This window comes from Pagrus pagrus (assembly GCF_965226575.1).
Source record: "Pagrus pagrus genome assembly, chromosome: 13".
Classification (NCBI taxonomy): Eukaryota; Metazoa; Chordata; class Actinopteri; order Spariformes; family Sparidae; genus Pagrus; species Pagrus pagrus.
The window spans coordinates 25,194,308-25,219,578 of NC_140197.1; the positions used below are offsets into that span (position 1 = coordinate 25,194,308).

Below are 25,271 nucleotides of genomic sequence, written 5' to 3' on the forward strand. Positions count from 1 at the left end.
AGGCATAATTGTCATGCACCTTTACAACAGACAGCTCCACGAATAGCTTATTTAACTATTATTCAATGTACTGTCTCTGCCCCCTGGCGGACAGAGCGCGTAACTACAACTGTCCGTCGAGTTAGACACAGTGGCATACTTCCATTCCTTCTACTTCCGGTGAATAATTTCAAAGTAAAGAAGTATAGCTGAGTAGCGATGTAAAACATCTCAAAGCAGAAGCAGAAGTGGCAGAGGTTTCTTTTTAGCGTTTTGAATGGCAGCGTACATTTTACATCTCCTTTGTTAAGAGGTTTATTAGAGCAACACCACCTGAAACTTCCTGTCGCCAGGTGGCGCAATATGTTTCTTAACGAACAACCGTAATACAGCCAGAGAAGAAGAAGCGATCACGGCTCGGGCTATCTGAAAGCTTTGAGTCGGCAAACGTCAATTTTTGCTTAAAGCGAGTGGTTCAAGTTGGTTTCGATCTGTTTTATGAGGCCGAATAAACATGTGAGTCCTGTTTTAATTCAAGTTTGTTGATTTGCGGGCCAATTAACGCTATCATTCATTGTCGGTGCTAGGGTTGACACCGTTGAGCTAACTAAAGTTGCTAGCTAGGAGCTTTAGCTGTATTTGTTGTCGTTAGCCTAGCGTTAGCAGTTTTGTCCAGTACGTGGCTTTGCAGAAACGTAATTAACATCATGCAGGCTGTCAGCTGAGACTCAACACAACCTTCTTGCTGCAACTTTACGATACGTTTTTAAAAACGTTGACGTTTGCTAATTTATGCTAGCTGTAGCCGTTTAGTTACCTTAGCGAAGGTTAGCTACTCAGTGTGGGTGTTTGAAGTTCCCTCATTTTCTGTTTCTCCATGTTTTTCCTCATACACAGACGGCTGTCAGCTAGACAATGTCATCCACCTAACCTCCTGTGAATCTGGTTTTGACTTGTGCCTGTTGGTCAAGATGAATCGCCCAAAGCCTACAACTCTCAGGCGCCCCAGTGCTGCAAAACCATCAGGTGAAATGCAAAACTAAGTGTCATCTTTTCTTCAGAAGCACAGCAGAAGAAAATCCCAACTCACTGTGGTGTCTGCTTCCTACAGGTCATCCTCCACCAGGAGATTTCATTGCTCTCGGGTCAAAGAGCCAGGGTGGAGAGCCCAAAGCCCCCGCTGTCCTCCTGAAGCCAGCATCCACAGGTTTACCTGCTGACCGTAAGAGAGAGACTTCCTCTGCACTGCCCTCCTCATCTGGCCTGTCCAGCCTCACCAAGCGGCCCAAACTATCCACCACCCCTCCTGTCAGTGCTCTGGGACGACTCGCTGATGTTGCAGCCGTGGACAAGAGGGCAATATCACCCTCGATAAAGGAGCCATCAGTGGTGCCTATTGAAGGTAAACCAGTGGCTTTATACCTATTAAAAACGCCTGTGCTGTGTATTTTGGAAGGAAAGTTAAAGCTCCTCTTTTTTCTTGTAGTGTCACCGGCAGTGCTGCTGGATGAGATCGAAGCTGCAGAGTCTGAAGGAAATGATGATCGCATCGAGGGACTGCTGTGTGGAGCAGTGAAACAACTCAAGATGAACCGCGCCAAGCCCGACATAACGCTGTACCTCAGCCTCATGTTCCTGGCCAAAATCAAGCCCAATGTTTTTGCAACTGAAGGAATTATTGAGGTAAGATTTCAAATAGAGCTTGATTACAGACATTGCAAAGACATACTCCCCCTGTGGATGGGATTTGACTGGTCTCTTATTGTTTTTCAGGCCTTGTGCAGCCTTTTGCGTCGAGATGCTTCGATCAACTTTAAAGCAAAGGGGAACAGCCTCGTGTCTGTTCTCGCTTGCAATCTGCTGATGGCAGCCTACGAGGAGGACGAGAACTGGCCAGAGATCTTCGTTAAAGTAAGAATCTCCTGAAGTCCTTTTTTTAATTTCAGCCATGTAGGAACTCTCTCTCAATCTCAAATGTAATTTCAGGTGTACATCGAGGACTCTCTCGGAGAAAGAATCTGGGTGGACAGTTCTCATTGCAAAAATTTCGTTGACAACATCCAGACTGCTTTTGGGACAAAGATGCCACCTAAGAGCATGCTGCTGCAGGCCGACACTGGTCGCACTGGTGGAGATCTCAGTGCAGGTACGGTTATGTTAAGGAAACACACAGGCTGGTTGTGTGTGAGGATAACTGCTGCTGGAAACAAGCACTGGTTGGTTAATGCTGCCTTTGGGTTTTGTTTTTAGGTAGCAGCCCTCATCCTTCAACCCCGGACGAGGACGACAGCCAGACTGAATTGCTGATAGCTGAGGAGAAACTGAGCCCTGAGGATGAAGGGCAGGTCATGCCGAGGTATGAAAAAGTGCAGGTTTTACATACAAGTCAGGTTTGCATTGGTTATTGTAGAGTTTAAGATTCCTTTGTCTCTTCTCTCATCCTGTGTTGCACTGTAGGTATGAAGAACTGGCAGAGAGCGTGGAGGACTACGTGCTCGATGTCCTCAGAGATCAGCTGAACCGCAGGCAGCCGATGGACAACGTGTCCCGAAACTTACTGCGTCTGCTCACAGCTACGTGTGGCTACAAAGAGGCTCGACTCATGGCTGTGCAGAGGCTGGAGATGTGGCTCCAGAACCCGAAGGTGAGTGACGGTTATCCTGGAATAAACCAATTCTTACCATGAATGTTGATAATGAGTATTGACTCACTTCCTTTGTTTTTGTGTGCACAGCTGACTCGACCAGCTCAAGACCTCCTCATGTCTCTGTGCATGAACTGCAACTCCCACGGAGCAGACGACATGGAGGTGATCTCCAACCTGATCAAGATCCGACTCAAACCCAAAGTCCTCCTCAACCACTACATGCTGTGTGTCAGGTCTGTCGCTTGTCTTTTTGTTTAACTTCTAACTTGTAGGTATGTGCGTTGACGAACACTAACTAGTGCTGATTCTCTAGGGAGCTGCTCAATGCACACAGAGACAACCTGGCCACGATGGTGAAGCTGGTGATCTTCAATGAGCTGTCCAATGCCAGGAATCCTAACAACATGCAAGTCCTGCACACAGTGCTGCAGCACAGCCCAGAGCAGGCGCCAAAGGTGAAACTTTTGAGTTGTTAGGATAGTAGACTGGAAATAATCAAAATTTTTTGGCTTCTTAAATCTGAATTGCTTTCTCCTTTGTGTCTGCAGTTCTTGGCGATGGTGTTCCAGGACCTGCTGACCAATAAGGACGATTACCTCCGAGCCTCCCGAGCTTTGCTGAGAGAAATCATCAAACAGACCAAGCATGAGATTAACTTCCAGTCCTTCTGCTTCGGGTTAATGCAGGAGAGAAAGGAGTCCAGCTATGTTGACATGGAGTTCAAAGTAAGTAAAACTCCCTCAGTCATTTCCCCTTTTAACCTCAATGTGTTTACACCTGACTCTGAGCTGTTGATCCTCCCCCACAGGAGCGTTTTGTCATCCAGGTGACAGATTTGCTGACAGTCTCCATGATGTTGGGCATCACCGCTCAGGTCAAAGAAGCTGGCATTGCGTGGGATAAAGGAGAGAAGAAGAGTGAGTGCTGTGCGTTATTTGTAATTTTGTATTTATTAACCATTTACGTATTCTTGGCTTTTTTGAATACGTGACTGCTTTGTTTCAGATCTGGAGGGCCTGAGGTCGTTTCAGAACCAGATAGCTGCGATCCAGCGAGACGCTGTGTGGTGGCTTCACACCGTCGTTCCTACCATCAGCAAAGTTGGCGCAAAGGACTACGTTCACTGGTCGGTAACAGTAAACATCCAGAGTGTTCATCTTTCATTTTTGGGTGAACTTATCCTTTAAACTTCCTCTTTAATTGTCAGGGAAATTAGTCATTAGGATTTATTTATTTATGAATCATGTGTTTCATGTCTGCAGCCTTCACAAAGTGCTTTTCACCGAGCAACCGGAGACGTATTACAAGTGGGACAACTGGCCTCCAGAGAGCGACAGGAAGTGAGTTTTCCTTCCTTCTTTTAAATGAATCATGTTTTACTCTGACTGTATCGAGCCCCGTCACCTGATTAAGCTGTTTTTTTAATTCCTCAGTTTCTTCCTCCGCCTCTGCTCGGAGGTGCCTCTGTTGGAGGACACACTGATGCGCATTCTGGTCATCGGGCTGTCGCGCGATCTGCCGCTGGGCCCGGCCGATGCCATGGAGCTCGCGGATCACCTGGTTAAAAGGGCTGCTGGAGTTCAGTCTGACGGTGTGTTGAGATCCACTGTTTATGATCACAGTTAAAGCTGTGTTTATTAACTCTCTGGCAGAATATTTGGACGTTTGATAAACACCTCAGTTTAATGAGCAGCCGACTCAAGTCTTTCAAGTGCGACTGCTTATTCACATCTTTTGTTAGCTGGTACAAACAGAGGAAATATGTTTTTTTTATTGTTATAGTTTGAATGCTTCTTGACAACATCAGTTTCAATCCGTAAATGTTTTTTTTAACAGATCTGGAGGTCCTAAAAGTGGAAAGGATCCAACTCATTGACGCGGTCCTCAATCTGTGTACATACCACCACCCAGAGAACATACAGCTGCCTGCAGGGTACTGGCTTCGCTGGCTTTTAAAGACATTTTTAGATGATAAAGTTTACAGTCTAAAATAACAAATGACTCTTCATGTTTGAGGTACCAACCACCAAATTTGGCGATATCCACACTGTACTGGAAGGCATGGCTGCTGCTGCTTGTGGTGGCTGCGTTTAATCCACAGAAAATAGGTACATAATTTCTTTTTCTATGTTGGATACATAAAAAAATACTATAAGCTATTAATTATTATTATTATAATATTTTGTTAATTTGTTGTCTGACATTTTCCTTTCAAGGTTTGGCTGCCTGGGATGGCTATCCTACTCTGAAAATGCTCATGGAGATGGTTATGACAAAGTAGGTGAAGGTTATCATTTGTAATAATAAAATAGTTTCATGGTAAAAATGCTGAACAACTAACACAACTCTCTCCATGCTCCCACAGTAACTATACCTACCCTCCGTGCACCGTTGCGGATGAAGACACAAAGACAGAGATGATCAACAGGGAGCTGCAGATCTCCCAGAGAGAGAAACAAGAGATCCTGGCCTTTGAGAGCCACTTGGCAGCAGCCTCCACCAAACAGACCATCACAGAGAGCAACAGCTTGTTGTTGTCTCAGCTGACCAGCCTGGATCCACAGTAAGAGACCAAGAGGGATTACCTCAAGTGTCATGCAACTAAAATCCTTCCCTTTCTACCCACTGTTTATCTACTTTTCATACAGCAGATTAATCTATGAGAACATCTCTAAAATCAGTCAGTCCATGATAGAAGAAGTCTTGTATTAATCATTAATAGTGCATGAACTTTTCAAATCTTGATAAAAGCGTTCTGACTGGAAGATGGACTGTTTTCTTGTTTGTTTTCAGGGGTCCTCCTCGTCGTCCTCCTCCTCAGGTCCAGGAGCAGGTAAAAAGCCTCAACCAGTCTCTGCGTCTGGGACACCTCCTCTGCCGCAGCCGCAACCCAGACTTCCTCCTCAACATCATCCAGAGACAGGTAATGACCGTGTGCGCTGTCAAAACAGTCGTATGTTATGTCAAACTGTGTACTTGCATTATCCCAAATGTTTGTGTTCAAACCCAGAGAAATCCATCATCTTATGCTACTTACATGTTATTTCGTTTTGTTTTTTGAGAGATCCCCAGCAGCATTACATAATGTGCATTTAAAGAGGAAGAAATAAAGCATTATTCTCAGACTTCTTTCTTTAGTGTACATCCTGTAACTGTCATTTTCAATCCTTCACAGGCCTCCTCTCAGTCCATGCCGTGGTTGGCTGATTTGGTCCAGTCCAGTGAAGGATCCCTGGATGTGCTGCCAGTGCAGTGCCTGTGTGAATTCCTCCTGCACGATGCCGCAGACGACAGTCTGCCGATAGAGGATGACGACGAGGGAGAGAGCAAAGAGCAGAAAGCCAAGAAGAGACAAGTGTGTTGATTCTTACACCTTACTGAATTGTCCCATTTGGACACTGTTTTTGAATTCTTTCTTCAAAAACGTGACAGGTCTTTATTTGTCTTGGTCTCAAATTAACATGCTACATTTATACTGGTGCCTTTTTGTACTGACTCTCGATTAATCCAGAATTATTATCTGTCTTCTTGTTAGAGACAACAAAAGCAAAGACAGCTTCTCGGACGGCTCCAGGATCTTCTGTTGGGTCCAAAGGCCGACGAACAGACAACATGTGAAGTGTTGGACTACTTTCTGCGTCGCCTTAGCTCTTCTCAGGTGGCATCGAGAGTGCTAGCCATGAAGGTGCCTCAGCGGAAGCTGTAAATATCATATGTAGCATTGTTATGCTGTTAAACATGATTTAATTTGCATGATGTATTTGTGTGTAGGGTTTGTCATTGGTGCTCAGTGAAGGAGGCTTGAAAGATGGAGAGGAGCGCGACCAGCCCATGGAGGAAGACTCTGCAGATGCTGAGCTCTTGCCAGGGTACCAGTGGCTGCTCCAAGACCTCCCAAAGCTCCCGTTGTTCGACAGCGTCCGAGGCATGACGTCCACCGCTCTGCAGCAGGTCAGTGTCTGACTGGAGATAAATGGAAACCTTCTAGGAAGATTATTGAGCTGGAGTTTGAAGGGAGTGTCTCGTCTCTGTTCTCCGCTTGAAGGCTATTCACATGGAGACAGATCCGCAGACGATCAGCGCTTATCTCATCTACCTATCCCAGCATGCACCAGTGGAGGAGCAAGCTTCTCATAATGACCTGGCCCTGGTAATCAAAGCGAGTTGCTTCAATTTAATTTACATTACATGCTCTTTTTTTCCCCAATTACTTTTGTTCTCATGCAACAGTGCTGACCTGAATCTCGCCCACTATAGGATGTTGCCCGGCTGATCGTGGAGCGCTCCACCATCATGAACAGCCTGTTCTGCAAGCACTCCTGCAGGCCCGAGTCCGACGCTGTGCTCAGTGCTTTCCTCACCATCTTCTCGACGTACATCAGGAGGATGAGGAAGACCAAAGAGGGAGAGGATCTTTACAGCTGGGTGAGCACCGGCAAGAGTTGTGTTGCTAACTGAACTGCATTGCAATTTACATTATTATTACAGTCGTCCTCTCCCTGGATCAAAGTTTAAGTGAAGCATTTGAAAATAAGCTGAAAGTTCCATCTAAAATATAAAAAAAAGTTGCAAAGTTTTGGGCGTAGTGACAATTGTCCTGTGATCAAATATGCTTTGAAACTGCAAACGAAAATGTCATCTGCAATTGAAGATTAATCCCTATTTGATGTCTGTCTGGTGGAGACCTGTGATGGAAAGTGAGGAACTGCATGATAAAACTTCTTGACAAGCTGTTTTTGTTGCTGTCTTTTTTAGTCAGAGTCTCAGGACCAGGTGTTTCTGCGTTGGACAACAGGAGAGACTGCTACGATGCACATTCTCGTCGTCCATGCCATGGTTATCCTGCTGACTCTGGGGCCACCCAAAGGTAGTCCTGGACACTTTACTGTTCAATATTTGCAATGGTAGAGGGGCTGTAAGAACATGTTCAGCAATGTGTATTGTTGCAGGAGAGAGTGATTTCTACAACCTCTTGGACATTTGGTTTCCCGACAAGAAACCTCTCCCCACCGCCTTCCTGGTCGACACCTCAGAAGAGGCCCTTCTGCTTCCCGATTGGTTGAAACTGAGGATGATCCGATCGGAGGTTGCTCGATTGGTTGATGCAGGTACAACTTGTTGTAGTACACAAAAATGTGTGTTGTTTAAATACATCTCTACTTTTTAACAGAACAATACATGTGTTTCCCAACAGCTTTACAAGACCTGGAGCCCCAGCAGCTGCTGCTGTTTGTACAGTCCTTTGGCATTCCAGTATCCAGCATGAGTAAACTGCTGCAGTACCTGGACCAGGCCGTCTCTCATGATCCACAGTCGCTGGAAGAGAACATCATGGATAAGCGTAAGGCTGCTGCAGAGCTACAACTTTTGAACTGGTATTTTAAAAGACTGGAGATGTGTCTAACTTTTCATTTATTCTGCTGTAGACTACATGGCCCACCTGGTTGAAGTGCAGCATGAGCGCGGTGCCACTGGGGGGCACACTTTCCATTCATTACTGAGCTCCTCTCTTCCTCCAGATAGAGGTTGGTGACTTTAGTCTCAATATGGTTGTTTATGTTCAACTTCAGCTCACATTAAATGACATTAATTGTTTGGATTACTTACATTATAAAGTTCTTACTACTCATGATTTTCTAAATATTAAGATTGAATACTTGCACATATTTTAAGATGACAGGGATTTAATGTTAAGTATCTGACAAAAAGTCTACCAGAAAATGTTTTTCAGTTAGTCCATCTCCCTCCTGACAGATTCTGCTGAAACAAGTAAGGCCAAAGTTACCGTGGAAACGCCCCACAGCTCTGTGAAGATGAGAGCAGCCAGTCAGCTTCCTGCAGTCGGGCCTGATGATGATCTCACTGGCATGTTGCTCCAGGTGGGAGTTACAAGCTTTTTTTGTCTCATTTGTTTCTGGTATTATATTTTCTCTCTCATATTAACTTTTTGAATAAACACTTTTAGTTAAAACTCAGTTCTTTGTGGGCTAAATATCAGTGGTTGATTGCAAACAATTTTCAAGGTTTTCCATGCACAGACTGACCTGTTTCTGTTTCCTTTTCTTCCCCAGATATTCCCCTTAAAGGTGGACCCTCGCTGGCCCGGCCCTCCTCCCAGCCAGCTCTCTCTGGCCTTACAGCAGGCCCTGGCTAAAGAGCTGATGCGTGCCAAGCAGGGCCAGATTCAGCAGGGTGGGTTAGCATTTCGGCTACTGCAGGCTATCGCAGCCCTGCTCACCTCTGCTCATGCAGGGCCTATCATCATGTCAATGCACCGCAGCCATGCCCTCTCCTGTCCTCTCATGCGCCAGCTTCACCTCTACCAGGTATGTTTGGTGCATAACTCCATGTTGGTTCATAATACACTATAAACTATCTAAGATTTGTTCTTATTCCTCTTCCTTGATGTCTGTTTCTTCCAGCGTCTCGTGTCACAGGACATGGCTTTCTCCTCGCTATTCCTCAAGGTCATTGTTGAGATGTTAATCTGGTTAGACAACCCACCTGTGGAGGCAGGACCACTGAAGACTCTGCTCAGATCCTTCGCTGGTCAGAACTCTCAAAAACTCAGACACAACGATGGTGAGCACCTCAACTCTTTCTCAAATGTTGACTTATTCAGTTTATATAAACGGTGAGTGACGAGTTTCTCTGCCCTGCAGTGCGTACAGGTTTCCTCCACCTGGCTGAAGCTTTGGCTTATCACAGAGATACCGAAGTGCCACTGAGAGCCATCATTGCAATGCTGAAAGCTGGAGACAGATGTAATGCAGAACCCGAGCTCATTGGAAAAGGTAATATCGATGAATTATTGATTGCCAGAGTTGAGATATAAGACACTTTATTTGTCATTGTAGGCATACAACGAAATTTTGTTTGGTAAACTCTCAGAGACCAGCAGCAAAAGACGGCAAGATATTAATGTATTAATTAAGTTCCATTTTCAAAGTGTTATAACATAATTTTATTATAGTAGACGTAAACGTTAAAGTTAAACAATGGATATCTAAAAGCAGCATATATAAAACAAGACAAAAGTACTTTGCAGCAAAAAGAAACCAAAAGCAGAATAAGTGACAAAAACAGAAGCTTGAATTAAAAACAACACAGTGGTGAATTGTGAACTGCCATGTGAACTCAATCAAAAGCTTCGTACTGAAAGACTCATGCGATAAAATGTATCGTTACACCCACTAAAACACAAAAGCTGTTGCAACATTTAACATTTATTTAGTTTCATGAGGAAACATAACAAAGCTGCTTTATATTGTTATCCCAGTGTTACAGGGGCTGATGGAGGTGAGGTCGCCGTATTTGGAGGAGCTGCTGTCTCTGTTGATGACTGTTGGTACGCAGAACGGCACAGCTGGCCCCGTTGCCACGGTGATTTCCCTGCTGCTTCAGGAAAGTGAGGAGCGTGCTGTGAAAAAGGAAGTGGATCCTAACAAGTGAGCACTGCGACTCTATTTCCCTGAATACTGTCTGTGTATTGTTAGTAAAGCGAGTATCTTGATTTAACTGCAGGAGCCGTGTTACTACTGTTGTACTACTACCATGTACTACCAACCTAATGTTCATACCACAGTATACCGTGAAACTGGCAACCCTAGTATCACCAAACGGTTTCCAAGTGACTCAGTATTAACAGTAAAACTTTGGATTTGTTGGTTGTAATGAATCAACACATTAGACACATCACCACTGGGCATTAGATCTTTAGCTCTGTTGAATGGTGGATATATTACACATTATTTTTCAGTAGGAATTAGATGTTCATCACATCTCCATAGAGGTAAGCTTCCATTTCACTTTCGCCAGCAGCTCCGAGGTGACAAAGTCCGGCCTAAGCTCTGGGCTGCTGGTTGATTGGCTGGAGCATCTCGACCCTGAGGTCACTTCAGTGTGTCCAGACCTTCAGCAGAAACTGCTGTTCGCCCTCAACAAGGTAAGATAAGCACTGCCTGCAGATAACGTACGTCTCTTGTCTTATCACACGGGAGTAAGTGTTTGCTTGGCGTCACTGATGCAGCCTTTCTTACTCTCTCTTGTTTCAGGCGCGAGGAACTCCTGCTTACAGACCTTATCTCTTGGCCTTACTGACGCATCAGTCAAACTGGTCCACCCTCCTGCAGTGCATCAGTGCTCTTCTCAACAAGCGCAGAGACTACAAGTACGCCATTTTTCTTAAGCATTTTGTCAGCCACGGTATTGTGTGACTCTTACCTGTGGTGAAATGTATCCATCATGATTGTTTCGATTTGCGAGTCTTGGAGATATTAGCTGTAGAGATGTCTGCCTTCTCATCAATATAAAGGAACAACATCGCATTAGGCTTGTGATGCTCAAAGTGCCAAAAATATAGATTTGAAACCTTAACAGCAATGTCTCTTTCCAAAAATCAAGACCTGGTTAGGAACTATTTACTGTCTACCGAACTACATCCTTTCTACTCATTAACATAGCTAACTAAGCTAGCTAGGCTAGGTAACGTTACAGCTCAGCAGAAGACGACGACATTAATGTTCACATCACGCTGTCAAAAGCACGAGCCTCTTGTCCATGACAAAATGTAAGCTTCCTTCTGCGCAGTGATACTAACAACAAAAAGTTCTGTGTATTATCTTGAGTAAACGGGTCATGATTTCTTGGATTTTCTGGATCTGACGAGATTTTATTGAGTCAAGTGTTTCTTAAATTGGAAGATTATTTTAACTTTCTTAAACGTTTTTCAGGCTTGACCCATCATCAGCCCTGGATTTCTTGTGGGCGTGCAGCCACATCCCGCGCATCTGGCAAGGACGTGACCAGAAGATCAGCCAAGTAAGATCAAAAGCCCACATACAAAGCATTTCACGAGACCAAAGTCAGAGGGAGTTCATTCTGCTGAAGCTGCTGACTCATGTTTGTTTCTTTTATGTGCGTGCAGAAGAAAACTGAGAAGTTTGTGCTCCGGCTCAGCTCAGAGGAGCTCATCAGCCTGGTCGACCTGATCTTGTCAGAGTCAGAGCTCAACAGTCGCGAATCACCCCACGATGATAAGAGCAGCTTGGACCAGGCGTCCTGCTCCCTCATCCAGTCCAGGCTGCCCCTCCTTCACTCCTACTGCAACGGAGCTCTAGAAAACATCAAGAAAGTCTCAGAGTATCTCATCAACTGCACAAAGAAATGGGAGGACAGGTGAGGTTGTCATCCAGACTCAACACTCATCTTCTACTCTCTTTCTCTGTCTCATGCCTCCATATTTACGACACATATGCTCATCACACTTTATCATATAAGGTTCATCAAAGTACTCAGCCTGTCCATTTCGACACATTATATTGTTCTTTCTAATTAGCCCAAATACACAAGAGTTATTTCCCTGTTATGGTGTGCTGATAAACTTGGGGTAAATCACACTAGATTTTCCTTCTCAGTGCAGATGAACTTTTTAGACTTCCTCTGTCAGCCACAATGCTGTGGACCAGGGAAAACTCGATAATTAGGTCTATTGGTGTGAAATTAAAACCAGCAGAAGTCGTCTGTACTGTGATCTCTTTAAAAGCTCAGTGTATTATAATGAAGCCAAGAGGATTAAGGCTGAAGCTCTAAACTTGCCTGTGTTGTGAATTCCTGCTCTGACTTAGCTGTCAGAGATCAGGGTGCAACTCTTTGTGGAGGCAAACCCTCCTTTCATGAATATGTCTCTGGTTATTAAACCACTTTAATGAGGAAACTTTGGCCAAGGTCAAACAAAATTAGCTTCCGAATTACAGTATTTTAAGTACAGCTAAGCTGTCTGGTAAAATGGTTGCTAGTCAAAATATGGCGGGATAAAACCATGTTGAAAGTAAAGGGTTTTGGCCTTGTGTTGAGTAAACACTTGATTGTATGTTAAGCATTCTTCTTGTGAAACCTCGCTGTCATATAAGCTGGTGTTTATTCCAATTACACACCAGCTATTGAAGAGTGAGCGGACTCTTTACTGTTGGTCAAGGTCGCTCTGATTTGCTTAATTCACAGCTGGTATAAACTCTTCAGTCGGTAGAGAGTGCATCATGGGAGCCTTAGAGGATTTTATGAAACGACAGTGACTTGAAGGCAAACGCCTCAGAATTACATTAAGCTATTCATGTGCCTAGTTTGCATTAATGTACATTAATTATTGTCGCATGTAGACAGAAACAATAGAGACGTGCTTCATCCTGCTGTCTAATCTGTGATCTCATATAATCAGCTCTGTTGATAATCCACTGAAACAGATGGAGAAAGTGAATTTCACAAACCCAAAGTAATTTTTCTGTTTGGTCTGTAATGTGAAGCTCACTCTGACAAACTTTCTATGGCTGCACCAAATTGTTCAACCTGTCTCTGTCGATTAAAGAGCTTCAAGATAAACAACTCAATAACATCAGGGATTACAGTCTGGATTAGCTGCTAGCTTTACTATGGACATCTTAACTATCGTAAACCAATAAAAAAATGTTTTTTCCCTAAATTGAATGACATATTTCTGTAGCTGGTGTCTCATCTAAAATCTTTAGTACATAATACACATCCGATTTGTCTTTCAGTGCGATGAGCAAGCGGTGCCAGAACTTGCTGCTGCAGATCTACCTGCACTTCCCTGAGGTCATTCAGCACATTACCCTGCCTGAAGGCACCTTCAGGAGTGGGGGGGCTGCATACGGCAGCAGCTGCAAGGTAAACACGTCTCACCTGGTTCATAATCCATTACAGTCTAGATGTGATTTGACTTTCTGTGTCTTTTTATGGTATAAAGCCCAACAGGCTAAATTTTACAGCAATTTCAAAATCAGTTTTTGCTTTTTTTGTTTGTGAGTTTTTTGTAATGAACAACAGTGAAGGTATACGTCCACAGGATCTATAATGTTTATGCTTCCCATTCTTTGTGTAATGCATTCCTGTAGCGCCGCGTTGTGTATCAAAAGACGGGATGTCACACTGGCAGCTTCTCATTTGCACAAAGTGGTTCAGGCTACTTTATGCAAATCAAGAGCGTCTTGAAATTCTGGAAACTAACCGTTGTTGAACTACAATGAAGAAAGATTCAGCAACAGCATGGCTCATTGTCACCTCACGTTTCCAGAATCACATTTTGGTGGCCTGTTTTTATTATATAATAAATATATATAATATAATGTTAAAGTTTCCAAAGGAGTCGCCATGTTGGTGGGGTTTGAAATCCAGGAGCAAACAGCTCACAAGTGGCACTCGTACAATCAAGTGCAGACAGGAAGTGTTTTCACATTTGCAGGAAGGTGTTTTCTTTGTTGGTCAAGTGTCAAATCCTGGGAAGCAGCGCAGCCCCTCGCATCTTAAATGGTGCATGAGCTACATAGGAAGTGATCATTATGCTGAAAATTGTGATCTGATGTCATGGCCATCTTCATGTGTCAGTGAAAGTGCCTGAATTTCTATATTTTAAGGTTACAAGTTCTTTTTGATATTTCTTTTGTTTAATGTTTGTAAATAGTTTATGTTGCGGTGCCTGCATGAGTGTGCATGTGCACACACAGTTTCCTGCCATCACTGTAACACTGCAGCACAATTGAGATGTGTTCTTACATTCAAACCTCTCAATTATTTAAATTTTTGTCTGTGAGCTTCTGAAAAGCCTGCTGGTTTTTATTATAAAAGCCCTCAGTGTTCTAACAGTAATTAACCCTCATGTGTTTCAAAGTATGGAGTGTTGGGTCCTTGAATTTGAGCGAGTTGGGCTTGAAAAGTCCTTGAATTGGCTGTTAAAAAAGGTGTGGGAACACTTCTTTGTGTATCAATGAAAAAATGCTTTGTCTGTAGTTGACAAATGAAAGACGAAGTGTCTTTGTTTGGATCAAATGATACTGTATACCACTTACAAGCATGAACTCACAGTACGTTTCTTTCAGCTTGATGTCCTGGTGCATCGCCTCGTCACACTGCTTGCTGATATCGGAGACTCAAAGTCTACAGAGAGCCGTGTGTCTGATGCGAACCTCGCCTGTCGGAAGATGGCTGTGTCGCACCCTGTCCTTTTGCTCAGGTGAAAAAGTGCAGTAATATTCTCGGGGTTTAGTCTACAAACACTAGACTTTCTGTTTCCATAGGAGATGGTTCAAACGGCTGACTGTTTTCCCTTTTTTTTTTCCAGACACCTGCCTATGATTGCAGGTCTCTTGCACGGTCGCATGCACCTGAACATGCAGGAGTTTCGACAGCAAAACCACATGACCTTCTTCAGCAATGTGCTCGCCATCCTGGAGCTACTGCAGCCTCTTGTTTTCCACAGCGACCACCAGAGGGCGCTTCAGGACTGCCTTCTGTCCTTCATGAAGGTCCTTCAGGTGGGCGGCTCACACACTGTCAAATCTTCACTACAGATTTAAGGATTGAGATCAGACTCAACTACACGTTTTATTGAGCTTCAAATCAAAGTTTTTAAATGTTCCTACGTGTTTGTGCATCTTTCATCTTGCAGAACTTTCAGAGGACTCGCTCTCCGTTGGTCTTCATCAACAAGTTTTTGCAGTTCACACAGAAGTACATCACCCACGACGCAGCAGCTGCCATTCCCTATCTACAGAAGCACTCTTACATCTTGCAGTCAGTATACCCTGTTTATCAGAAATATCCTTTGAATAACGAAGGCTTGATTTTCAACATAATCTGGTCTTTCATCTCCATAATCACTCGCATGAGATTTAATATAAACAGCTGGTAAATTAAACAAAATGACAATTTACATTAATTGCTGGGGGTATAAAGAAATTCTGTAAATATGTTTTTTGCAATTGCATTTATAGTAAAAACTCTGATGTGATGACTTGGAGACTACAGAAATGTTGAAAGTACCTTCAAAGTGCTTGAATTTTACTCTTAATAAAACCGTGGTTCTGCTGTTCCTTCTGTCAGGGTTCTGTGTGCAGAAAACCCAGACCTGGTCCAACTAAAATCTCTGCTTGCTGGACTCACTTTGCCTGTGAAAAGTTCCTCTGCAGAGGTTGACGCAGACGAGAGAGAAGGTAAGCACACGACTTCTGCAATGATTTCTGTATATCTTGATATGCGGTTACTGTTATATGTTGGGTCTTAAGGGCCACTGTTGCACTCTTGTTGCTTGCTTTGTTAAATAATTGTTTTTGCTCTTCACTAGACGATGTGGCCACTGGTTCCCTGCCCCTCGTCAACATATCTGCCTCTGTTTCACTGAGTGCAGCCGACATGACAATGTACCTGAAAAAGATGTCACGAGGAGAAGCAGTCGAGGGTAACTACATCAATGCTGCAGCAGTTTCACATGTATAGATCCTCTGTCTATGAGTAGTGAGTAATATGTCCGATGTACATGTGAGTAATTTGTCCTGTCGGTTACAGATGTGTTGGAAGTGTTGACAGAGGTGGATGACAAGTCAAGGAGGAGCCCAGAGATCATACAGTACTTCATTGTGAGTCATAAACAACATAACCAAAACAAAAGGTCAAGTGTAGTTCCCGTCAGTGTGTAACACGTCAATCACCACCTTGTGTCACTGTTTGTAGAACGATCTTCAGAGACTCATGGCGTCGTCCGAGGAGCTTTGTCGTAACATGGCCTTCAGTCTGGCTCTGCGCTGCATCCAGAATAATCCCTGGTAAGGTTACTTTAGCCTCGGACCAAACACCTACAGAGAGCATGCTGGAAATGTGTGAAGATAAAGAAAAGCCAATGTTTTTTTGTTTTTTTTAAAGAATGCTGTAGTTATACATATCTGTCAATCCTCAGTCCATTTGTCTGCATACTTTTGTTTCCATTTACTTTTCACTACATAATGGTTTGTTTTTCTCCTCTGCAGCCTGGCAACAGACTTCCTGCCTACATTCATGTACTGTATGGGCAGCGGCAACTTCGACGTGGTGCAGACTGCTCTCAGGAATCTTCCAGAATACGTGCTTCTCTGTCAAGGTAAGAGGATACCCTTTAGTCACATTATTGTTGACAGTAATCTGGTAAGAAGCAGTCATTCCTGTGCCTTTCTTGTCTTACAGTCACCACGCAGTAGTTTTAAGGGGAAAAAGTGATTTAACGAAGCATGAAACCAATGTTCTAGTCAGAGTCGGGCATCCAAAGCCGCATGTTGTAATGTGCCTTTTTTTTCCTCCTCACAGAACACGCAGACATCCTGCTCCACAAGGCGTTTTTAGTGGGTATCTACGGACAAATCGACACCAGTTCAATGATCGCGGAGTCCATGAAGGTCCTTCACATGGAGGCAACGTAACAACAAAGAATTTAACTCCACATCTGATTGAAAAAAGTGTCATTCATTTTCTGCATTCCAGAGCTAGATAATTGTTCCTGTTGTCTTCAGTTCAAACGTTGCTCTAATTTGATCACGACAGATTAACGAACTCTGTGGCTCTTCAGTGGTGCAGATTAAAGGATCCTGCAGTGAGCTGGTAGCTACCAGTAATGGAATAACTTCTGGATAATTAAGTGACTTCAAAGAATGCATTAAATTCCCTCTAAATTAGTTGAAAATGTAATAATTAAAACCATAAAATTAGGGCTATTGTAATAATGCTGCAATTAGTGCAGTTATTACTTCTTAAAGGATGTAAGTTATTTTTAACTGATGATGTAATGATACATTAACCAATAATGAAGATTCGGCTGTTAAAATAAAGTCTGTTAAAGACACTACAGAGTGAATTAATATGGCTTTGTAGTCAACAATACTGATTTAATGAATATTATAATATAATAATGCATATTATATTTACAATAAATATTAAAAAATGTTTAATTAAACTGAAATTAAAACGCTTATTGCATTTTCAAACATTGTAGAGGGAGTTTTTGCACTTTTCTGCAGGTTTTGCTAGTTTTGGCTTTTTTTTAAGAAAATAGTTTGAATATGAAATGTAAACATTATTGCACAATTATAATGCTGACTGTATGCTTCATCTGTAATTGTTTGTAAGAGCATCAAACACTGATATCTGCTCATGGTCTCCTATCCAATGTTGTGTCAATATGTTAGCAATTTAGCTGTAATTTTCCTCAAACTTTTGAACGAATTTGGCTAGATACCAAATACTACTGCAATGCCTTACGTAAGCAGTAATGTAATTTAGTTACCTTTTATCCCAATTAACTTAGTTAATTGATGTAATTAACTAGAAAACTAGTTGCCAACTATGTTGATATTTGATTGTTACACTCTTTATTTCTAGCAAAAATGTCAAACATTTGCAGGTTTCAGCTTCTTATATGTGAGGATTTGCTGCTTTGTCATTTATGATAGTAAATGACAAATTTATTTCTTTTGAAGTCACAATGTTTTTCTGTTACCTGAACACCATCTGTGAGCCACCTCGATGTGAACTGAATAAAATGATGGTTGGAAAATGTCTGTCTAGTATTTTTCATTCAGCTTTGCCCCAGACAGATGGAGACATTTTACCCCCGTTTAATTGGAAAACAGTTTAATATTGAAATTGTAAAAACACAAATTTCACAAGAACCAATTATTACCTTTCAGAACAATATTTTAACACCTCAAACGAGATGTAATATAAATGGTGCGAGGTTTGTGCTTCTCATTTCAATCCAATAACACTTGGATCCTGATAAAACCGGAATAGCCGTCATGGGCACGCTCGCTCGTCACTGGCGTGTAACAGACAAATTAAAGGCGTGATGCACATGCTGTGACGGAAACCATTTTGCCATGAAAGTGTAAGTTGTTTTGCCCAGTGCTACTGACTTCGTCTGAAAAACCTCTTGATGGAGTCAAAGGGATAAGTTAAACAACATGGAGGCATGCCGGTAAACTAGGAAAGTGGAAGTCCCCATTGATAGTAAATTAAGCGTGGCGGTAATTGTTCAATCAGACAGACCAAAGGGTGCTTTGAAGACATCATGTGGGTTTTTAATGCACAGACTGCTGCTGGTGTTTTGTTACACAGGAGGCCGTGAAGATGGTTAAAGAGCCTCAGTGAGGGTGAGACATGCCCACACTGGTGGGTCAGTGGAATCTGTCATTCACAAATAACCGGCATTCAATCAGATACACGGGCTGAAAGCAGGTTGACTCAGACCACATTAATGCATCTGAGTAACTGTAGTAACAGACTAGAGGTCAATAAACACAATAAAACTGGCAGTTTATCGTGTTAAACATAATTACAATTATGTTTATTTTATCTCTTTGGGCAACAAAAGATAAGCATGGACTGAGCTGTCATGTGCAGGACTCAAACCCAACACCTTGTGAATTCATTATATATGTGCCTTTGTCTTCTCAACCCTCCTGATGCCTCCAAATCCCCTTTAATGAATATGTATTCACACATTCAGTCCTATAATTAACTTGTTCATATGTAAACCCAATCATGTCCTACCCATCATGCCTCATACCTGCTGATCTCCCTCTGCTGACTGTCTGATGTGTTAATTGCACCTGTATGGTGTCCTATAACTAGCCGAAAGCTCTGTTTATGGTTATCAATCAACTTACAACACAAGTCTTAGCAGCCCGGGCTCTTGGTCAGGCGCCAGCATCCCATTGGCTGTGCAGCAGTGAGGCGGAACAGAGATGAATGACAGCTAACGAGGAAGTGGTGGGAGGGGGAGGGCGGGGTGGGAAGGAGGCCTGCTGCTGAATAGTGTGACGGACCACTGACAAGTTAACAACCTCTGCCTTTATTCATCATACCAGGCTGCATGCCCTCAAATGCAGCTGCTAAGAGCTAACCTCACGTTCAGCTCTTACTGAACACGTTACTTGGTGGTTACATTTAAAGAAAGACATTAAACTTTTTAAAAACAATTCATTGTTAGTTGGGGCCCCTTTGTCATGTTTCAGATGTCTGGGTTTTTAAGCAGTTCCAACAAATCAAATCAAGTCACTAAGCTACAGCATCTGTTAGCTGTAGGATTACATTAATGAACAGCAACATAGCTGTATTTACTTTGTCTCACCATCGTCATTTTCAGTTATTAATCTTACATAGCCACAAATAGATGCATTATCTCATAGCTATGCATCCTGCAAACTGTTGTGTTTCAAAAAGAAAAATAGTTTTAAGAAAAACTAAAGACACGCTAACCAGATCAAGATCTTTAGACACAGGGCGGCAGTGCTTAGACCGCCTTTGTCCACAGGGGCTGCCAGACCAACAAATTAAAGTTCCTCGTAGCTGTTTTGAATAATTGTTCAGAACCAAAAAGTTAAATCATCGAATATTTTACAAAACAGCAGGCAAAGTAAAAAGGCCCTCAAAATATGTGGATCTAAAGTACATGAAGCAGAAATCTATTTTTTCTTCTTTCCTACAGCATCACTCATCTGATGACCCCCAAGTTTGGCTTGTGACCATCTGGAGGAAGCCCTGACCCCTAAGTTGGGAACCATTGTACTAAACTATGAAACTGTATAGAAAGTAGTCTTAAAAATCAGCTCCAGCTCGACCACATGAAACATTAAAACTCTACTTACACATTTCTGTATTGGGGTATCACTCAGAAGGGACATTTCTGTGCATAACAAATACTTTTGCTCTTGATGCTTTAGCTGGTAATATTTTTGTATTTTCCCGCACTTTTATGTAAAATTTAGAAATATATTTTGCCATTGCTGTATCACTTGTGCATAACTTGAGTAACTTATCTGAATACTTCCAACACTGAAGAAAGAAAATCATGAATTACTGTTTCAAAGTGCAAAAACATGGCTGTCAGTGGGCCTTCCTGTCCGTGTGAGAGTGGACAGTGAATGAGCGGCGAGCAGGAATGTGGCCAGCGGAGGCTTCTCGGTGTCTCTCTCAACTACAGGAGGGGCCCCGATGTGCCGCTACCTGCCCATGCACATCTGTGTGCTCTCCGTCTTCCTCTCAATGGCACCCTCGCCTTAGATCATCTCCTCTTCCTCCACGCTTGAGTTGCACTTGGCTCGCGTGGAAAAATATGCGGACCGTCTCTCGCCTCTCTTCTCCCTGGCACTTTGATGTCTCAAGTGTGATTGCTCTTGGATTGTGGCCGCTTTCCCTTGAAGGTTTTGACATGAAAAGCAGGCTGGGCTCTCAGGTTTATCCCATGGCCAGTGATCCGGGACTAAAACAATCAGCCTGCTCACTGTGGGATACTATTACCAAGGAGAGAGAGGCACCAAGCATAGGGGCTTCCTCAGCCATGAAATACACTTTCCTTCCAAGTTACAAACACATTTTAGGTGTGTTGATTGAATTATACCCATCTACGCTACCATTAATAGATTTTAGCTTGAAGTTTGTGCAGGCTGACACTAAAATACGTATGCAAGCAGTCGGAGAATACATTCCGGGTGTGTTTGCACAGAAGTGGACGACCGAAATGATTCAACATTTGTAATGAATTAAAAAGAAATGAGGCCAGTAATTGCAGTTAAGATTGACCCAATCTGATAAGTATGATAATGTGACATGTCATTAACAGCAGAGGCATAAGTGACAACCCTTAAGCTTCACTTACACTTTCATTAAATATTGATCTTATCTGTGCTCATTGCTGCTCCAGCCTGCAAATTACACCAGATAGATATATTCCCATGACAGCGGAGCTGACGATAATCATCCATCTTCGCGTGACATTTGGCAGAACTCCTGTTTTATGAGCTAAAGTGCCATTGTGGTGGATGAGAAAGAATAATAATGTGCAGTGTTCGCGATCTCCATTATGTTAGATCGCATCTTATCACACCGAGGGCAGAGTGTGATAGTTAATCCACTTCAGCCATGTCTGTCAAGGAGAAAGGGGCACACATAGCACCCATCGTTTAATTCAGATTTCAACTTATAGGAAGTGTTTTCTCAGCAACAAATTCAATGAGATGACAAGATTTCTACATCAGTCTATGTATTTGTGAGTATTCTGTTCTTTATTTGGCTTTATTTTCTCCTTCTTAGATACTTTAATCGACGTGTCTTTAATCTCCTAGCCTAGCTAGTCTTTTGGTTGCAGCAGTTTTTTAAGTGAAAAGATCTTAAAACCCTCTAAACATTACAGTGACTAGCAGGTGAATACAGTGGAGCATCTAGCAGCTATGAGCGGAGTTGGTGGAGACCAAAACAGAGCTTAAAGAGAGTGAATTTTGGATTTAAATCTATCAGATGATCTGATATAAGACTCCAAATGAATGATAATGTTGCTACATATCTGTATGATGTGTTAACATTAAACTTAAAATGTGATGATAGGTCGATGTTGTGGTCACAGTATGCTTCTACTGCCCTCAAGTGGCTGAAAAATCAGTTAATGCAAACATGTTTTAAGATATATACAAATATTTTCGCTTTGAATACCTGTGCTAATTTGTGCTTGATATGGTTTTTCCACAAAAAAGAAAATATACAAAGGCTTCACGTTTCCATATCAAACTTGAGTAAAGGGTCAGACACACCAAACTGGCATCAAAGAACAAGCACTACTCAAAATTAATTAGGGATGTTGGGATGTGGGTGCATATATGTGTTATATATACATACATATATATGTATTGACCACTGGTGGGGGGAAAAGTTTTGCCAGAATAATCTATGTTTTAAGAAAAAAAAACTTTCATGAGAAATTTGCTAAAAAATATCATGAGAAATTTTGGCAGAAGAATTTTTATTTTATTATTTTCTTGGTGATCCATTTTCTCAGTTTGTTCTAAACTGTTTTCTTTCCTGTGTTAATGTATTGACAACTGGTGGGGGGAAAGTTTTGCCAGAATAATCTACGTTTTAAAAAAAAAAAAAAAACTTTCATGATAAACTTGCTAAAAAATTCTTGAGAAATTTCCCAAAAAATTTCATGAGAAATATGAAAAAAAAATCATGAGAAATTTTGGCAGAAGAATTTTTATTTCATTATTTTCTGTTTGATCTAAACTGTTTTCTTTCCTGTGTTTTTTACTTGACAACTGGTAGGGGAAAAAAGTTTTGCCAGAATAATCTACGTTTTAAGAAAAAAAAAAAATTTCATGAGAAATTTGCAAAAAAAAATCCTGAAAAATTTGCTAAAAAATTTCTTGAAGAAGTTTGGCAGAAAAATTTTTATTTTATTTTTTTCTTGGCGATCCATTTTCTAAGTCTCATCTGGTGGGTGAATGTGGCTCAGGGGTAGCGCCAGTGTCTTATTATCGGGAGGACACTGGTTCAATTCCCCTGTTCTGTATGTTGAAGTGTCCCTGGGCAAGATACTGCTACGATGGGACTGATGAGAAATTTTGGCAGAAGAATTTTTATCTTATTTTTTTCTTGGTGATCCATTTTCTGTTTGATCTAAACTGTTTTCTTTCCTGTGTTTTTGACTTGGCCACCAGGTGGGGAAAAAAAGTTTTGCCAGAATAATCTACATTTTAAGAAAAAAAAACTTTAATTAGAAATTTACAAAAAAATTTCATGGGAATATGAAAAAAATTCATGAGAAATTTTGGCAGAAAAAATTTTATTTCATTTTTTTTTATTGGTGATCCATTTTGTCAGTCTCATCTGGTGGGCGGATGTGGCTCAGGGGTAGAGCCAGCGTCTTATTGTCGGGAGGACACTGGTTTGATTCCCCTGGTCTATATGTTGAAGTGTCCTTGGGCAAGATACTGCTACAAAATAATTTCATGAGAAATGTGAAAAAAATTCATGGGAAATTTTGGCAGACTAATTTTTATCTTATTTTTTTCTTGGTGATCCAATTGACTGTTTTCTTTCCTCTGTTTTTGACTTGACAACTGGTGGGGGAAAAAAGTTTTGCCAGAATAATCTACGTTTTCAGAAAAAAAAAAAACTTTCATGAGAAATTTGCAAAAAAATTTCATGAGAAATATGAAAAAATAAAATCATGAGAAATTTGTGCAGAATTTTTATTTCATTTATTTCTTGGTGATCCATTTTCTCAGTCTGACCAAGCGGGCGGCTGTGGTTCAGGGGTAGAGCCAGGGTCTTGTCATCGGGAGGACACTGGATCGATTCCACTGGTCTGTATGCTGAAGTGTCCTTGGGCAAGATACTGCTCCTAATGTGCTGGGTGGCACCTTGCATGGCAGCCAACGCCATCATTATAGGTTGCTTTGGACAAAAGCGTCTGCTAAATGTAGTAATGTATGATCTTAACTGTTTTCTTTCCTGTGGTAATGTATTGACAACTGGTGGGGGGAAAAAGTTTTGAACAGAATAATCTACATTTTAAGAAAAAAAGAACTTTCATGAGAAATTTGCAAAAAAAATTCATGAGAAATTTTGGCAGAAGAATTTTTATCTTATTTTTTTCTTGGTGATCCAATTGACTGTTTTCTTTCCTCTGTTTTTGACTTGACAACTGGTGGGGGAAAAAAGTTTAGCCAGAATAATCTACGTTTTCAGAAAAAAAAAAAAACTTTCATGAGAAATTTGCAAAAAAATTTCATGAGAAATATGAAAAAATAAAATCATGAGAAATTTGGGCAGAAGAATTTTTATTTCATTTATTTCTTGGTGATCCATTTTCTCAGTCTGACCCAGCGGGCGGCTGTGGTTCAGGGGTAGAGCCAGGGTCTTGTTATCAGGAGGACACTGGATCGATTCCACTGGTCTGTATGCTGAAGTGTCCTTGGGCAAGATACTGCTCCTAATGTGCTGGGTGGCACCTTGCATGGCAGCCACCACCTTCATTATAGGTTGCTTTGGACAAAAGCGTCTGCTAAATGTAGTAATGTATGATCTTAACTGTTTTCTTTCCTGTGGTAATGTATTGACAACTGGTGGGGGGAAAAAGTTTTGAACAGAATAATCTAAATTTTAAGAAAAAAAGAACTTTCATGAGAAATTTGCTAAAAAGAAAATCATGAGAAATATGAAAAACAAAATTCATGAGAAATTTTGGCAGAAGATTTTTTATTTCATTTTTTTCTTGGTGATCCATTTCTCAGTCTGATCTAGTGAGCGGCTGTGGGGTAGAGCCAGCGTCTTGTTATCAGAAGGTCACTGGTTCAATTCCCCTGGTCTGTATGTTGAAGTGTCCTTGGGCAAGATACTACTCCTGATGTGCTGGTTGGCACCTCGCATGGCAGCCACCGCCATCATTGTATGTATGAGTCATTGTAGGTTGCTTTGGACAAAAGTGTCTGCTAAATGTAGTAATGTATGATCTAAACTGTTTTCTTTCCTGTGTTAATGTATCGACAACTGGTGGGGGGAACATTTTTTGCCAGAATAATCAACGTTTTAAGAAAAAAAACTTCCATGAGAAATTTGTTAAACGATTTAATGAGAAATTTGAAAAAAAAATTCATGCGAAATTTTGGCAGAAGAATTTTTATTTGACTTTTTTCTTGGTGATCCATTTTCTCAGTCTGACCCAGCGGGCTCTGTGGGTCAGGGGTAGAGCCAGTGTCTTGTTTATCGGAAGGACACTGGATCGATACCCCTGGTCTGTATGTTGATGTGTCCTTGGGTGTTTTTGACTTGACAACTAGTGGGGGAAAAAAAGGTTTTGCCAGAATAATCTACGTTTTAAGAAAAAAAGAACTTTCATGAGAAATTTGCTAAAAAAAAATTCATGAGAAATATGCAAAACAAAATTCATGAGAAATTTTGGCAGAATAATTTTTATTTTACTTTTTTCTTGGTGATCCATTTCCTCAGTCTGATCTAATTTGTTTCTTTCCTGTGTTTTTGACTTGACAACTGG

At 41.7% G+C, this 25,271-nt stretch overlaps 1 protein-coding gene across 4 annotated transcripts; it reads left to right on the top strand.

Moving 5' to 3' along the window:
• The first annotated feature begins 331 nt into the window (after positions 1–331).
• Positions 332–18,000, top strand: ints1 (integrator complex subunit 1). 4 transcript variants are annotated; one of them, XM_084370499.1, is made up of 48 exons: positions 332–495; positions 877–1,005; positions 1,091–1,381; positions 1,466–1,662; positions 1,753–1,890; positions 1,966–2,125; positions 2,230–2,335; positions 2,437–2,623; positions 2,714–2,859; positions 2,940–3,081; positions 3,175–3,351; positions 3,435–3,552; positions 3,632–3,752; positions 3,889–3,966; positions 4,060–4,217; positions 4,463–4,559; positions 4,643–4,734; positions 4,843–4,903; positions 4,992–5,189; positions 5,420–5,549; positions 5,802–5,981; positions 6,162–6,311; positions 6,398–6,577; positions 6,672–6,776; positions 6,884–7,051; positions 7,382–7,493; positions 7,576–7,734; positions 7,821–7,967; positions 8,053–8,151; positions 8,381–8,505; positions 8,698–8,952; positions 9,049–9,208; positions 9,289–9,420; positions 9,906–10,074; positions 10,445–10,571; positions 10,681–10,796; positions 11,359–11,446; positions 11,553–11,803; positions 13,180–13,309; positions 14,518–14,651; positions 14,760–14,952; positions 15,087–15,211; positions 15,521–15,630; positions 15,762–15,875; positions 15,983–16,053; positions 16,148–16,239; positions 16,441–16,550; positions 16,754–18,000. In XM_084370499.1, exons 2-48 carry the CDS (start codon positions 951–953, stop codon positions 16,864–16,866), a joined length of 6,567 nt encoding a protein of 2,188 aa, XP_084226625.1. In that variant the 5' UTR covers positions 332–495; positions 877–950; the 3' UTR covers positions 16,867–18,000. The 4 variants fall into 4 exon arrangements, with proteins under 4 accessions (XP_084226625.1, XP_084226626.1, XP_084226627.1 ...); XM_084370500.1 differs by having other exon boundaries at positions 10,448–10,571; XM_084370501.1 differs by having other exon boundaries at positions 3,435–3,543.
• Positions 18,001–25,271: the final 7,271 nt, after the last annotated feature.

Coding starts and splice junctions, on each gene's coding strand:
- ints1 (XM_084370499.1), top strand. CDS start 951: ATGAATCGCCCAAAGCCTACAACTCTCAGGCGCCCCAGTGCTGCAAAA. Junction 2,860..2,939: donor CACTACATGCTGTGTGTCAG/GTCTGTCGCTTG, acceptor CTGATTCTCTAG/GGAGCTGCTCAATGCACACA. Junction 15,212..15,520: donor AAGCACTCTTACATCTTGCA/GTCAGTATACCC, acceptor TCCTTCTGTCAG/GGTTCTGTGTGCAGAAAACC.